This window comes from Papio anubis, chromosome 6 (genome assembly GCF_008728515.1).
Source record: "Papio anubis isolate 15944 chromosome 6, Panubis1.0, whole genome shotgun sequence".
Lineage (NCBI taxonomy): Eukaryota > Metazoa > Chordata > Mammalia > Primates > Cercopithecidae > Papio > Papio anubis.
Window position 1 is genome coordinate 139944617 of NC_044981.1, and position 17487 is coordinate 139962103.

A 17487-nucleotide genomic window follows, 5' to 3' on the forward strand; every position below is an offset into this window, starting at 1 on the left:
AATTATTTTGAAACAAAGAAATCTAAAAGATACAAACTTCTCTTAACAGCAGAGTAAGTGGACAGGTAGAAAATCTAGCAGAAGGCTTACATTTCAATAGAAAATAAGAAAATGTGAAGAAATCAGAACTATCAGCAACATTAACGTGAACAAAATATTCTGTTACACACCCGAAGAAAAAGTTCTCAATTACAAAAGACTTTTTTAGCATGAACAATGTCAAAAGTAATATGGTAGTAAAAATAAATATTACTGGGATTTATTTTCATCTATGATTAAATAACATACAGTTAAGATGATGAATTTTTTTTATTACTTATGAATTAGACCTTTAAATTAATTCAACCTAGACACAAAATAGGAAATGCCAGCATGCATAATGGAGACATGTGTTTCTTAAAAAGAGAATGATCTATTTTGCTGATATTATTATCATAAAACTATAAATAAGGTTTATTCTAAATTATGTAGCCTTGGCAACATAATTTTAGGCAAATTCAATTACTTTAAAAAAGTGCTGTAAATTCTAAGTTGCTAGGTAAACATAGCATAACTAAGACAACTATTTCCTTTCATAGCAAATACATAGATCTCTAGTAGGCGGAGAAAAAGCTTCGTTTTTCACTGACCCCCTTTTACTGCTCACTGTGGTACATATCCCTGAAATGACTAGATATATCTAGACATACCACTTACACATAAAATTATTAATGTATTCATAATTATCACTAATATTAAGAGGTAAAACTTTCAATACAAAAGAAAATTACATCTGTAGAATAATATAGGGGCACAATTTTTATATTGAAACATTCTTTTAAATATTGTTTAATATCCTTTGAGATAATCAGCCAGGATGATGAGAAAAGTAAATTAATTAGAAAATGTATGATTATACATTTTCCTATTATTAGTTTACTTAATCCTTAGGAAAGCTCAATTATCATGTCCAGTTTGAAGATGAGATAAGTGCAATGAAAGAAAATCTGACATATCAAGAGCATTTATATGGTACAGACAAGATTTGGCTCCAAGTCTGTTATGTTTCCAAACACTATAATGGTTAAGGCCATCTATTCACACTTCAGTATTCTATTATGCTGCTGCAAATACAAGAGAAAGTTTTCTGCCAATCAGAGCAGCCCAAGGATAGAGTCTATCCCACTTTGCCCCCAAGGGAGTGATCTATTAGAGAGATGATTTGAGGAAACCTCTGTAACTCAGCTGTACAAGGGATTCAGACTTCTGATTCAGATTTCTTATTCTGTTCTGTGAATCTATCATTTTAAAGTCTTCATATTGTGATTACATACGAAAGCACAAGTCCAACGCATAGATAATTGAGAGCAGGCATATTCTTATTCATTCCTTCATTTAACAGTTCATTATGTATCAGTGAAAGTCTATTTTTTCCCTAAATTTCTACCTTTCTAACCAATGCTAGTATTTTTAAAGAAAAAAATAATAACGTGTTAGTCTTAGTGAAATAGTTTTCCAAATTATTTACTTTATAATTTTATGCATGAACCATAGTACTCTAGTGATACAGAAAATATCTATCCAAGCTGAAAATGTTTTTAATAGGAATAATCTAATTTTAATAAAATTGTAATCCTGAGGTTTATGTTAGAAACTCTACAAATCTCACAATAAACCATGTAATACAGATTGCTTAAAAGTTATATATTCTAGCCTGGCTCTTTAAATGAGACTAATGTTAGAATGGACATGTTACTAGTCTTTTTCAAGAAGTTAGAATGTCTGCTCTAGTGTTTGGGATAATAATTTCACCTTAGTTATTTTGTCCTACATGCAGTTTAATAAGAAAGCACATTTCTTTGAAAAATAATAACCTCTCATTGAAATAAATAAATTATTATGAAAAAGTAAACTTACTTACTTTGCATGTTGTTTTTTAAGATTTATTTTATAGTCTGGTAATTATTTATCTTACTTGTTTTTTGAAAGAAAAATAATTCTAAATGATATATTTCATGAAGTCTGGGAATTTTAAAGAAAATATTTAGCTGTTACAAAATACAAAGTAATTTTATTCAAGTTAGGCATAATAATAGTTGAGCCAAAACTCTTAATTTTACAAAGATCCTGATTTTAGTAAGAGTATTTAAAAAAGCATAAATATTTTGTGACACTTTGATGAATAGCTTTTGTGATAGCTGACATATTTTCTTAGATAAAATAGATTAACCAAGATATTCAAAGAATCAGCCAGGCATGGTAGCTCACACTTGTAATACCAGCTACTTGGGAGGCAGAGGGGAGAGGATTGCTTGAGCACAGGAATGTGAGGCTGCAGTGAGCTATGATTGTACTACTTCATGTCACCTTGGGCAACTGAGACCCCATCTCTAAATAAAAATTTTAAAAAATTAAAAATTATGATAAAACAAAGACTCAGGTTGACAGGCAATAGAGGACTGTATTTCTTCATTGATTCTTAAATAATAAGTAAGAAACAAAATAATTAGATATTTTTATAAAGTCCACTGATTTATAATTTCCTTGCATTTTATCTCAGTTAAACAAAACTTACTTATATTCTCTTTTTAGCAGAAAAACCTGCAAGAGTATCAAGTAAGTACAGTTTGTATTAATGCCAAGTTCTCTTTGATACATAGTATTCATTTCAAGATGAAATTCATAAAATATTTCTATTTTTGATGTGTTCAGTTTTAGTTTATTCTAAACTAAATCCTCTGACAGGAATTTATTAGCTTTTATTGCTACTTATGTTGAAACTTAAAAAAAAGAACTATGCTATTTGAAATTACAACTTGTAACAGAAACACCTTATTATTTTCTCAAGCCTGAAAAGTGACTTGCATTTAAACAAATAAATACTTTCAGTGATTAAAGTCAAGTGAAATAAAATAATTCTGTATCTGCCTTAAACTGTCAATCACTAGAAATTTGTTAAAGACCACATATGGTCGAAAAGTGATGCTTTTGCTGCTGTTTTCTGATGTTCATTAACCTAAATAAAATTGTATATCTGAGAAACCTAAATTGTAATGTAATTGTATAGTTATAATTTAACTGTAAACCTAAATTGTAATATAATTGTATATCTAAGAAACCTAAATATAATTGTATATCTAAGAAAAACATCATAGTTAGGAATGGATGTATCTTCTATAGTATAAACCGCTGCTCCCAGAGTAGATTCTCTAGAATATCAGGATCCAGGTACAGATAGAAATTCTCTGTATATAGGATATAACTGTAAATATTCTTACAAATTCCTAAAATTCAAGGAAATAACAATTTATCCTTTTTTATTTCCATATTTATAAAAAAGTTATTCTAAATAAGTGCCACCCAACACAAATATAAAATGTGACATATATGTAATATTAATTTTCTAGTTGACACATTAAAAGACAAAAATAAATAAGTGAAAAAATTTTTAGTAATATTTTATTTTGTGTAACTTATTTTATACACATATTATTTCAATATATAATCAATATAGAAATGTATTTATCCTCTACATTCATTTTTTGTATTGAGATTTTGAAATCTTATGTGTATTTTATACTTACAGCACATTTTATCTTGTGCTAGTCACATTTCAATTTCCCAAAGCCCCAGGTAGTCAGTGGCTACAGAATTGGATAGAGAAGGTCCAACTGAGTGCTTATACTGTACCTAATGCTAATATTAAAGACAATAAAAATGAATCATTAAAATATGATACTTACCACATATGTCATTCAAAGGTCTTTGATTTCAGGTGATCGTAGACTTGCCTCAGGAATTTTAAAAAGGAAATATATTGTAAGGACCCAAAATTGTCTCACTGATGGCAAGAGCAAAATGTGTAGATAAAAGCAAAGGCCCTTGAAAGCTACCCTATTCCACACCATTCCCCTACAGCCAAAGGTAATGAGAGCAGACTTCATAAATGAGGTAATGCCAAGATTTTTGCCTTGAAGAATGGTTAGGATTTGGTTAGCTGGAGAAAAGGATAGAAATGGCTAACAAAGAAAGACAGCATCAGAAGTATTGGTTGAAGTTGAGGGGTAGTGTTAGAAAGAAGTGGGAAGTAAGCACATTTAAGGTGAACCTGTCAGGTGGAGAACATGTAAGGCCAACAGATTTTAAAATGTGCCACAGAAAGCTATGGTTTACTTCCTCCCAGAAGGAAGTAAAAAGTCAAGGAATTATTGGGACATCTAACTTCATAGTAATAGCAGTTGTAGTAATAAGAGTAAGATTATGAGCAGTAACTGAAAAGGGAAAGATATGAGAAAGAAAAATATATCATTTAAAATATATCATTTATAGGGACCATATTAAAATAAGTGATCAGAGACATCATGGAATGATTCTGTTTAAAAGGTGGTTTTCTGAGTATGTGAAGCTTATTTTCTCTATAGCACACATTATTGTTTTTATTATGCTTTTTAGGAGCCAGCATCAAAAAACTGCCTTAGGTATTTATAAAGAAGAGCATACTATATATATTTGAAACTAAACAAGTATCATTCTTTGTCTGAATCCTTTTACAGCATTATGTATATGTGTATTTTGTTAGCGTTGGTGGTAGGAGTGGGTTTTCGGGCTCAGAACTTTTTTTCAGTCATTTGTTTCTGTTTAACTAAAGGAGTTTCATGAAATAGCTATGCTTTGTGGCCATCACTCTCTTCCCCTTGCATGTTCTAACTCCGCTCTAGTGCCTGCACATCTTGTCTAGCAGGGACCAGGTCCTCTAACTTTTACAGCCATGAGCTTGTCATGTCTTTTGTTTGTGTTCTTTTCAATTTCTTTAATCAGTGCTTGTAGTTTTCCTCGCAGAGATCTTTCTCTTTCTTGATTATATTTATTCCTAGGTATTTTTCTTATAGCTGTTATAAATGGGATTACCTTCTTGATTTCTTCTTCAGCTAGTTCATTATTGGTGTATGGAAATGCTACTCATTTTTATGTTAATTTTGTATTCTGCTATTTTACTGAATTTGTTTATCAAATCTAGAAGTTATTTGGTGGAGTCTTTGGGGTTTTCTAGATGTAAGATCATATCATCAGCAAAGTGGAATAGTTTGAATTCTTTTCCAATGTGGATGCCTTTTATTTCTTTCTCTTGTTTGATTGTTCACTAGGACATTCTATTTATTTCTTTCTCTTGTTTTGATTATTCTGGCTAGGACAGTCTATTCTCCCCCCTTTTGAAGTCATCACGTCTATTATTTCTATCTTTATGTCCATGTGTACACATTGTTTAGCTCCCACTTATAAGTGAGAACACGTGATAAATTTGATTTTCTGTTTCAGAGTTATTTCATGTATTATGATGGGTTTCAACTCCATCCATGTTGCTGCAAAATACATGATTTTACTCTTTTTTATGGTTTTATATTATTCCGTGGTATATAAATACTACATGTTCTTTATCTAATTATCCCTTAATGGGCACTTAAGTTGATTCCATGACTTTGCGATTGTGAATAGTGCTGCAATAAACATAGAAGTGCAGGTATCTTTTTAATTTAATTATTGCTTTTCCTTTGGGTAGATATGCAGTAGTGGGATTGCTGGGTCAAATGTTAATTCTAATTTAGTTCTTTGAGAAATCTCCATAACGTTTACATAGGAATTGAACCAATTTACATGCCAACCAACAGTGTATAAGCCTTCCTTTTCTCCACATCCTCGTCAATATCTTTTTTGTCGTTGTTGTTTTTTGGGGTTTTTTGTTTTTGTTTGTTTGGGTTTTTTTTGTTTTTTTTTTTTTACTTTTTCGTAATAGACTTTCTGACTGGTGTAAGATGGTATCTTATTATGGTTTTAATTTCTGTCATAATTAGTAATGCTCAGTATGTTTTCATATGTTTGTTGGATGCTTGTATGTATTCTTTTGTGAGATGTCTGTTCATTTGCCCTCTTTTCAAAGGGGTTGTCCTTTATTCTGTTGATGAGATGTATCAGGTTTATTGATTTTCACATGTTGAGCCATCCTTGCATGCCTGGAATGAATCCTTCTTGGTCACGATGTATTATCTTTTTGATATGATATTAGATTCATTATGCTAGTATTTTGTTGAGGATTTTTGCATCTATATTCAACAGAGATGCTCTCTGGGAGTTTTATTTTTTTGTATGTCCTTGTCTGGTTTGGGTATCAGGGTAATACTGACTTTGTGGATTGAGTTAGGGAGAGTTCTCTCCTCATTAATTTCTTGGAATAGTTTTAAAACTGGTATGAAGTTTTTCTTTTTATGTTTCACAGAATTTGACTGTGAATCCATCCAGTCCTGGAATTTTTTGGAATGACTGACTAAATTTTGCTACAGTTGATCTGTTCAGGTCTTATTTCTTCCTGATTCGATCTTGGTGAGTTTTATGTTTTCAGGAGTTTATCAGTATCCAATAGGTTTTCCAGTTACTTAGCATATAGTTGTACATAAAATTCTCTGATGATCTTTTGTATTTCTGTGGTATCTGTTGTACTGTCTCCTTTTTCCTCTGAGTTTATTTGTGTCTTATTTCTTTTTTTTTTCTTTTTTTTCTTTTTATTATACTTTAAGTTCTCTTATATTTCTGCTCAGGCTAGCTGGCTGTTTTGATTTTATTATTTCAGTACACAATTTTATTGATCTTTTGTTTATTTTTATTTCAGTCTTTAATCCATCTTGAGTTAATTTTTGTATAAGCTGTAAGGAAGGGATCCAGTTTCAGTTTTCTGCATATGGCTAGCCAGTTTTCCCAATACCATTTATTAAATAGGGAATCCTTTCCCTATTGTTTGTTTCTGTCAGATTTTTCAAAGAGCAGATGGTTGTAGATGTGTGGTGTTATTTCTGTGGCCTTTGTTCTGTTTCATTGGTCTATATATCTGTTTTGGTACCAGTATCATGCTGTTTTGTTTACTGTAGCTTTGTAACATAGTTTGAGGTCAGGTAACATGATGCCTCCTGCTTTGTTCCTTTTGCTTAGGATTGTCTTGACTATACAGGCTGTTTTCTGGTTCCATATGAAGTCTAAAGTAGTTTTTTTCTAATTCTGTGAAGAGAGTCAAAGGTAGCTTGACAGGAATAGCATTGAATCTATAAATTACTTACTTTGGGTAGCAGGGTCATTTTAATGATACTGATTCTTCCCCTCTGTGATCATGGAATGTTTTTCCATTGGTTTATTCCTCTCTTATTTTCTTAAGCAATGGTTTGTAGTTCTCCTTGAAGAGGTCCTTCACATTCCTTGTTAGTTGTATTCCTAGGTATTTTATTATCTTTGTAGCAGTTGTGAATGGGAGTTCGCTCATGATTTGGCTCTCTGTCTATTATTGGTGTATAGGAATGCTTGTGATTTTTGCACATTGATTTTGTATACTGAGACTTTGCTGAAGTTGCTTATTAGCTAATGGAGTTTTTGGGCTGAGACAATGGGGTTTTCTAAATATGTAATCATATCATCTGCAAATAGAGACAATTTGATTTCCTTTCTTCCTATTTCAATACCCTTTATTTCTTTCTCTTGCCTAATTGTCCTGGTCAGAACTTCCAATACTATGTCAAATAGGAGTGGTGAGAGAGGGCATTCTTGCTTCCAGCTGTTGCCCATTCGGTGTGCTATTGGCTGTGGGTTTGTCATAAATAGCTCTTATTATTCTGAGATACATTCCATCAATACCTAGTTTATTGAGTGTTTTTAGCATGAGGGGGTGTTGAATTTAATTGAAGGACTTTTCTGCATTTATTGAGATAATCATGTGGCTTTTGTCATTGGTTCTGTTTATGTGATGGATTACGTTTATTGATTTGCACATGTTGAACCAGCCTTGCATGCCAGGGATGAAGTCAACTTGATTGTGGTGGATAAGCTTTTTGAGGTGCTGCTGGATTTGGTTTGTCAATATTTTATTGAGAATTTTGCATCAATGTTCATCAGGAATATTGGCCTGAAATTTTCTTTTTTTGTTATGTCTCTGCCAGTTTTGGTATCAGGATGATGCTGGCCTCATAAAATGAGTTAGGGAAGAGTCCTTCTTATTCTACTGTTTGTAATAGTTTCAGAAGGTATGGTACCAGCTCCTCTTTGTACCTCTGGTAGAATTTGACTGTGAATCCACCTGCTCCTGGTTTTGTTTTGTTTTGTTTTGTTTTTTGTTTTTTTTTTTTTTTTTTTTTTTTGGTTGATAGGCTATTAATTAGTGCCTCCATTTCAGAAGATTTTATTGGTCTATTCAGGGATTTGACTTCTTCCTGGTTTGGACTTGGGAGGGTGTATGTGTCCTGGAATGTATCCATTTCTTCTAGATTTTCTAGTTTATTTGCATAGAAGTGTTTATAGTATTCTCTGATGGTAGTTTGTATTTCTGTGGGATCAGAGGTGATATCCCCTTTATCATTTTTTATTGTGTCTATTTGATTCTTCTTTCTTTTCTTCTCTATTAGCCTGGCTAGTGGTCTATTTTGTTAATCATTTAAAAAAAAAAAAAAACGCTCCTAGATTCATTGATATTTTGAAGGGATTTTCATGTCTCTATCTCTTCGAGTTCTTCTCAGATCCTGGTTATTTTTTGTCTTCTGCTGGATTTTGAATTTGTTTGCTCTTGTTTCTCTGGGTCTTTTAATCGTGATGTTAGCATGTCAATTTTGAATCTTTCCTACTTTCTCATGTGGGCATTTAGTGCTATAAATTTCCCCCTAAACACTGCTTTATCTGTGTTCCAGAGATTCTGGTACATTGTGTCTTTGTTCTCACTGGTGTCAAAGAACTCATTTATTTCTGCCTTAATTTCGTTATGTACCCAGTAGTTATTTAGGAGCAGGTTGTTCAGTTTCCATGTAGTTTTGTGGTTTTGAGTGAGTTTCTTAATCCTGAGTTACAATTTGATTGCACTGTGATCTGAGTGACTGTTACAATTTCCATTATTTTGCATTTGCTGAGGAGTGTTTTACTTCCAATTATGTGGTCAATTTTAGAGTAAGTACTATGTGGTGCTGAGAAGAATGTATATCTATTTGATTTGGGTGGAGAGTTCTGTAGATGTCTGTTAGGTCCTCTTGGGTCAGGGCTGAGTTCAAGTCCTGAATATCCTTGTTAATTTTCTGTCTTCTTGTCCTGTCTAGTATTGAAAGTGGGATGTTAAAGTCTCCCACTATTACTGTGTGGGAGACTAAGCCTCTTTGTAGGTCTCTAAGAACTTGCGTTCTCAATCTGGGTGCTCTTGTATTGGGTGCGTATGTATTTAAGGTAGTGCTTCTTGTTGCATTGATCCCTTTACCATTACGTAATGCCCTCCTTTGTCTCTTTTCATCTTTGTTGGTTTAAAGTCTGTTTTATCAGAGACTAGGATTGCTACATCTGCTTTTTTTTTTTCTTTCCATTTGCTTGATGAATGTTCCTGCATCCCTTTATTTTGAGCCTATGTATGTCTTTGCACATGTGATGTGTCTCCTGAATATAGCACACTGATGGGTCTTGACTCTTTATCCAATTTACCAGTCTTTGTTTTTTAATTGGGGTATTTAGCCCATTTACATTTAAGGTTAACATTGTTCCGTGTGGATTTGATCCTGTCATTATGATGCTAGCTGGCTATTTTGCACTTTAGTTAATGCAGTTTCTTCACAGTGTTGATAGTCTTCACATTTTGGTATGTTTTTGCAGTGGCTGGTACCAGTTTTTGCTTTTCATTTTTAGTGCTTCCTTCAGGAGGTCTTGTAAGGCAGGCCTGGTGGTGACAAAAATCCCTCAGCATTTTCTTGTCTGTAAAGGATTTTGCTTCTCCTTCACTTATGAAGCTTAGATATGAAATTCTGGTTGAAAATTGTTTTCTTCAAGAATGTTAAATATTAGCCCCCTCTCTCTTATGGCTTATAGGATTTCTGCAGAGAGATCTGCTGTTAGTCTGATGGGCTTCCCTTTGTTGGTGACCTGACCTTTCTCTCTGGCTGTCCTTAACATTTTTTCCTTCATTTCAACCTTGGTGAATCTGCTGGCTACGTGTCCTGGAGTTGCTCTTCTTAAGGAATATCTTTGTGGTGTTCTCTGTATTTCCTGAATTTTAATGTTGGCCTGCTTGCTAGATTCGGGAAATTCTCCTGGATAATATCATAAAGTGTGTTTTCCAACTTGGTTCCATTCTCCCCATCCCTTTCAGGTACTCCAATTAAACATAGGTTTGGTCTTTTCACATAGTCCTATATTTCTTGGAGGCTTTGTTCATTCTTTTTTATTCTTTTTTCTCTAATCTTGAATTCACACTTTATTTCATTAAGTTGATCTTTAACCTCTGATATCTTTTCTTTCTCTTGATTAGTTCAGCTATTGATACTTGTATATGCTTCAGAAAATTCTTGTGCTGTGTTTTTCAGCTCCACCAGTCACTTATGTTCTTCTCTAAACTGGTTATTCTAGTTAGCAGTTACTGTAATATTTTCTCAAGGCTCCTCGCTTCCTTGCATTTGGTCAGAACATGCTCGTTTAGCTTGGAAGAGTTTGTTATTACCCACCTTCTGAAGCCGACTTCTGTCAATTCGTCAAACTCATTTTCCATCCAGTTTTGTTCCCTTGTTGCCAAGGAGTTGTGATCCTTTGGAGGAGAAGAGGCATTTGGTTTGTAATTTTCAGCATTTTTGCACTGGCTTTTTCTCATCTTTGTGAATTTATCTAACTTTGATCTTTGATGTTGGTAACTTTTGGATAGGGTTTTTTGCATGGGCATCCCTTTTGATGATGTTGATGTTGCTTTATGTTAGTCAGTTTTCTCTCTAACTGGAGAAACTTGAATATTCTGTAGTTGTTGACAAAATGTTCTATAAATTCCTGCTAGTTTTCTCCTGTGACTGGATGTCCAAGTGTCTTGCTAGACTTGAGATGTTTTCGTCTATTATTTCATTAAACAGGTTTTCTAACCCTTTCCAACCCTCTTTGATCTTGGGGACGTTGATAATTTCAATATTCTGTCACTTTATGTCATCCTAATTGTAACCAAAAAAAATTGCTCATCATTAAGTTATTTTTCTTTATTTTTGGCTTACTGGATTATTTCCAAAGATCTGTTTTCAAGTTCTGAGATTCTTTCTTTTACTTGATTTAGCCTATTGAAAAAGGTTTCCAGTGTGTTTTGTATTTTATCAATGAATTCCTCAGTTTCAGAATTTCAATTTGGTTCCATTTTAAAATAGCTATCTCTTTTTTAAATTTCCGATTCATATACTAATTTGTTTTTCTGACTTCTCTGTATTGTTTTTCAGATTTCTCTTGTATCTAACTGAACTTCTTTAAAATCAGTATTTTGGTATTTTTATGTGGGATTTTGTGATTTTCTTTTCCATTGGGATCTATTGCTAGATAATTATTGTATTCCTTTGTAGGTGTCGTATTTTCTTGTTTTGTTTTCTGTATCCTTATGTTGCTATCTGTGTATCTGGTGTAACAGTTGTTTCCTCCAATTTTATGGATTTGCTTTAATAGGAGAGGACTTTTTCCTAAAGACGTGTATGTGTTGTTGGTTTGGATAGGATACTTTAGCTTTGACTTTGGGTGTCTGAAAATGGCCTGCCTTCCCTCTCTCTCGTTAGTGGCCATGGTGATGTTAGCCCCAGAGCAGAACACAGTTCTCTCTGGGGCTGTGCTCTGAGACTGGGGACAGCTGTGGACCTGCCACTAAGGATGATGGGGCCACTCTCAATAGAGTGGCACAGGCAGGCAACTAGGGGCATGTAGTTTTCTTGCACCTTGGTCCTGCAGCAACCTGCAGCAGCAACAGTGGAATTTGTCTTCAGGGCACATGAAAGTGTCAGGCCTTCCTTCTCCCTCCTTGACCTTATGGTGGCAGTGGCAGCATTGACTCCAGGGCAGGACACAGTCCTTTTGGAGCTGAGCTCTCAGAATGATGTCATGCTGTAGCTGCTCAGGGCTTGGAAGCCTGTGGGACTCAATATGAGTTCCTTCTTTGGATAATTTTCAGGCAGCTCTCAATGTTAGTCTTCAGGCCTGCAAGAGTTGAGGAACTCTCCCACATCCAGTACTGTTAGTCTGTGGTTGAAATGTGCAGCCCTTGGAAACACTTACTTACACTTTCCCCATGTTCCAGAGCTTCTCCTGGCTCCCAGTCAATCACAGCCAGACAGACTGCTACACTTTGTTTACCTTCTCTGCTTTTGGTGCTTCCTATCACTTCTCTGTTGAATTCCAGTGTAATCTCTTGGACCATCTATTCAAAGTCTGACTATCTACTTGATATTTTTGTTTCTTTCCATGGAAGAGGCTTGTATTAGCTGAATCTAGACAGCCATCTTGCTCCCAGCCTCTGGCTTTCTAATTTCTAAATATTCATTTGATTTTCATTCTGTATCTTTATTTTTGTAGATATGGTAAATATATGATAAATAGTGTGCTTTTCATGGAGTTTGGAGAAAGACATTGGGAGGAGGATGTGCGAGATTGTGTTATATTTAGTACTTATTATCTTAAAAATTAAAAGCAAAAAAACCTACATTCTTAAAATTTAAATAACACCACTATCTATTCCTGATATTAACATTTTAAATTTTTTGAAAACTTTTTCTCTAAAAAAGCAAAAATACATCCTAAAATATTATTTTCCAGGAACTTGCCCAAAGGCAAAATGTGAAATAAAACCAAGGGATGATAAAATACATTCTTAAAAGGCAAACAATGCTGAGGGAAGGTTTTTCAACTAGATGAGTCATAAGGCTACAGGGGGTCTATTTTTGATATACCCAAAATAGATTTGGGTATATCAAAGAAAAAGATTTTATAGGTGTGCATAGTTATTTTCTTGCTATTGTCCGGGAGTCAACATTTAAATAAAGCTAGGTTGGTTAGATCCTCAAAATGAGTAATTCAAATGAAATAATGTAGTAGGAACATTTCTTGAGATTATTGTATGTAGAGGTTTAACTTTGCCATCTTTCCTGTAATTTTTTTTTTTTTTTCTTGACTAGGGGAGCATTTTTGCCATTAGCACTTCATCAAAATTACCTGAATGCACCAAGTTTTGAGATCATTATAATCTTTGACATACAAATTTGATATTAGTCCAAGATAATAAATTTAACTTTGACATCGCCATAATAATAAATTTAGTGTTTTCTAGAAGTTTATTACTTTACAATGAAGTTTCAACCAAGCCTTCTAGAAAAGTACTTAGGATTTCCATGTTTTAAACAACTTTCTTTCTATCTTACTTTTGTGGTTTTTCAAAAGCTTTATAACTTTTAATATTCTGATCTAGATTTTTGGCTCTGCATTTTTTCCTTCCTTTATAAATATGCTAAGTAAATAAGGTAGTTGTTTCAATATTAGAGTATAATAGATATTTTAGATGTCAGAATTAACCACTTTGAAAATTCATCTGAAATTTAAGCATAAGGTAAAATTAAATACAGATTTCATAGATATAAAAGTTAATAGTCTTTTTCTGAATTTACATGTTTAGTGTATCTTATGTCTCTAAAGAAAACTCTGAAATTAATATCTAGTATGGATTCTTTTAATGACTATAATTAACCATAACTAAGGCATATTATTTGTTAAAATATATATAATGATGAATAAATAAAAGTGTAAGCTATTTTTATTGATTATATTTTCCCAAATTGAAAATGTTCAATAATTTCAGAAAACTAGAATTTCCCAATGTCATTCCCATTTGAAGGAATATTTCAATTTGTCAAATAATAATGTTACTATTAATGAGTAAGTAAATTATAAAATGATAATTCAGTGGCAGAAAACAACTAATTTTCTTAAACACAGAAATTCTTAAACACAAACAGAATATGCTTCATTTTATGTTAATAAGATCTTTAGTTTCCTTTTTTACATAATTAAATTAATGATATTTTCTAACATAATCAAATTCAACCTAAAAGCTACTTCAGAGTAAATTCACCTCAAAAATCAAGTAATTTATCTTATCTCAGACTAATTAAATTGTCTGAGATAAAATGACATATCAACATTTTAACTTTTAAATAAATGAATCAATTTTATCGCTTTACAACATATGCCAGTCCCATATCTAGCACTGCACAAGAAAATTTCATAGTCTAATTCAGATGTAGTTACAGAAGAAGTCTTTAAATATTGTTTACTTAACTTTACAAAATGAGTGTGAATAATGTTATTCATGCCTGATTATGTTCTGAATTCATTTGTCTAAAATTAGGTCTAAATGTTTCCAAAAAGTAAACTGAATTGTTGAAACTAAAATGACTATTAAGTCTCTTTTACTACTTTGTTAATATTGTTTGTGGAAAAAAAATCCATTGCTATAAATATATAACTGTATGTATGGCTTTTTTTCTTACATTGTTTCAGCAAGTAAGATTGATTATATATTGCAATCAAAAACAGAAAGAGAAAAAAAGACTTTCCCATTTCTAAAATAATTCATTGGAAAATAAAGTTTTGGGAAAGAGATCATCATTTTTTTCATAACTTTCATTTACATACAAATTAATATCAAAAATTTGAATTTCCTATCCTTCTTACAAATGTAAATTATTCCAGTGTATTTTATTCTTTAAAAATACTTTATTATGTAGTTTCTGGTATATACAAAGTAACATATAGTTGAAAACTGGATACTACAAATACTGTGACTTCACTATTCCAACCCTCCATTCCTATCAGAAGTAACTACTACAATGAGTTTCATTTTTATGATTCCCTTGATTACTTTTTCCTAATTTTATGACATGTGTTGGTCTGTCATCTCTGTGTGTGTATAGCACATTGTAGAACATACTCTGAAATTTTTTACTTAATGTTATGCTTCTCGGGTTTATCTGTATTTTTAGGTAGTTACATTTTACTTATTTTCACTGCCATATAGTATATTACTTTGTGAACATACATATTTAATCAGTTCTACTCTTGATGGATATTTGCATTGCTTCCCATTTATTTGAGGTTTTTCTGTTTCTTTTATAAATATCAAATATGTATGCTTAGTTTATTAATCTATTTCCTTTCTACTTTTACATATGTACGTAACAGCTATAAATTTTCCTTTAAGCACTACTTCAGCAGCATCCCACAAACTTTTATAGGTAGTATTTTCATTACAATTCAATGTTAAGCATATTTAATTTCCACTATAATTAATTTTAACTAGTTTATTGTATCGATTTTATTTATAGAATATATTTTTAAATTTCCAAAACTATGAGAATTACTGAAGTTATTCTTGTTTAACCAAACTCCAATTTAATTGTGTAGTAATCACAGGAAGAGTCTTTTCTTTGAAATGTGTTCAGTGTTTATCTTGTGAACTAACCTATTAGTTTCAGTGAATACTGTATATATTATTGAGAAGATTGTGTTTTCCTAATGGTTGAAAGCACAATTCTGTAGCCATTAAATCAAGCTTTTTTTTTTTTTTTTTTTTTTTTTTTTTAAATTTATTTATTATTATTATACTTTAAGTTGTAGGGTACATGTGCATAACATGCAGGTTTGTTACATATGTATACTTGTGCCATGTTAATTGTACTTTTAATTACCCTGCATATTCTTTGACTTTTTGTATATTTGAAGTATCAATAACTGAAGAAACTATATTGACATCTTCTTCTATGATGAGAAATTATCAGTTTATCCCTGTAGTTCAATCAATTTTTATATCAGGTGCTATTTCATGTTATACATAACTTTATATCAATTTTGTGTCTTTCTGATATATTGAACATTTAGCTTTATATGATGACTTCTATATCCTTTACAATGCACTTTTTAAAAAGAGTGTATGGCCGGGCGTTGTGGCTCACGCCTGTAATCTCAGCCCTTTGGGAGGCCGAGGTGGGCGGATAACCAGGTCAGGAGATCGAGACCATCCTGGCCAACATGGTGAAATCCTGTATCTACTAAAATACAAAGAATTAGCCAGGCATGGTGGTGCATGCCTGTAGTCTCAGCTACCTGGGAGCCTGAGGCAGGAGAATCGCTTGAACACACGAGGTGGAGTTTGCAGTGAGCTGAGATCGTGCCACTGCACTCCAGCCTGGCCACGGAGCGAGACTCCGTGTCAAACAAAAACAAAACAAGAGTATTATGCAGTATGTCTGATATTAATATAATTATTCTTTCTTTCTTTTCTTGTTTTTTTTTGTTTTTTTTTTTTTTTTTTTTTTTTTGAGATGGAGTGTTGCTCTGTTGCCCAGGCTAGAGTGCAGTGGCGTGATCTCGGCTCACTGCAGACTCTGCCTCCCGGGTTCAAGAGATTCTCCTGCCTCAGCTTCCTGAGTAGCTGGGATTACAGGTGCTCGCCACCGGTCCCGGCTAATTTTTTGTATTTTTAGTAGAGACAGGGTTTCACCATCTTGGCCAGGCTGGCCTCGAACTCCTGACCTCATGATCCACCCGCCTCGGACTCCCAAAGTGCTGGGATTACAGGCATAAGCCACCTCTCCCAGTCTAATTATTCTAGCTTTCTTTTGGTTAATATTTTATCTGAATGTATTTTCAATTAAACCTTTATGTCCTTTCGTGACATTATGTTTTACATACGTGTCTATCAAAAAATATTGAGCTAAATTTTATTTTACATTATATACTACAATGATCTTTAGTTTTAATCTGATGAATGTAGACTATTTACATTTATCGTGATTATTAATATCTTAGGTCTGGTTCTCACTGTCTTGTTGCTTTCTCTTTCTCATGCTCTCTCAATGCTTCTTTATCATCTTTCTCGACTTTCATAAATTGAGAGTTTTTTCCTTTTATATGTTTGCATTATTCCATTTTGCAGACACTATACCTTATTTATATTACTTCAGTGATTATCCTTACATTTTTACCATACCCACCTAACAAAGTATAAAATTGCTATTTGAAAACCCCTTGTAAACAAGAAAGGAATATGAAAACATTTAAATTCTAACACATCTAATTTTGATTTACATGGTAATCTTGTTCAAAATCCTGAATATGTGAATTTTATTAGTATTATTTATTTAATCAGTATGTGCCTATATGTAGTTACATGTTTACCAGTTTGTTCACCATTTCTTTTGCCTTTTTGACTTTCTTTTGATAGCATACTTTTCCTAGTAGTGCCTTCTATGAAATTGCCTTGGGTAGAGTTCTATTAGTAGAAAACATTCTCAGTTTTTACTTATTTGACAGCTTTTCTACATCATTTCATTCCTGAAAACCTTTCTTTTTTCTTTCACATCATCCAGGGCACAGGAATTTATCGTTTTCTTGTACCTGCTTGAAGAATCCATAACCATCGTTTCTTCAAAATATTGTCTCTTTTCCATTTTCTCCTTTATGCTACTGCAAAAAAGCAAGAAAAAAAAATTAATACATTTGGAAAGGAAAAAACAAAACCATCCCTATTCACATGATTCTCTGTGTAGCAAATCTAAAACCTGTATAAACACAAAAACTGGAATTAGTAAGGGAGTTTAAAAAGGTAGTAGGGTGTCCGGGCGCAGTGGCTCACGCCTGTAATCCCAGCACTTTGGGAGGCTGAGACGGGCG

At 32.8% G+C, this 17487-nt stretch overlaps 1 protein-coding gene across 1 annotated transcript in view; it reads left to right on the plus strand.

Moving 5' to 3' along the window:
• The window catches only part of LOC110743173 (triadin-like), a 40199-nt gene that overhangs the window by 925 nt on the left and 21787 nt on the right, over positions 1–17487 (plus strand). Inside the window, exon 3 of the mRNA XM_021937924.2 lies at positions 2572–2595. Coding sequence (XP_021793616.2) covers positions 2572–2595 — 24 coding nt within the window. The remainder of the gene's footprint in view (positions 1–2571; positions 2596–17487) is intronic.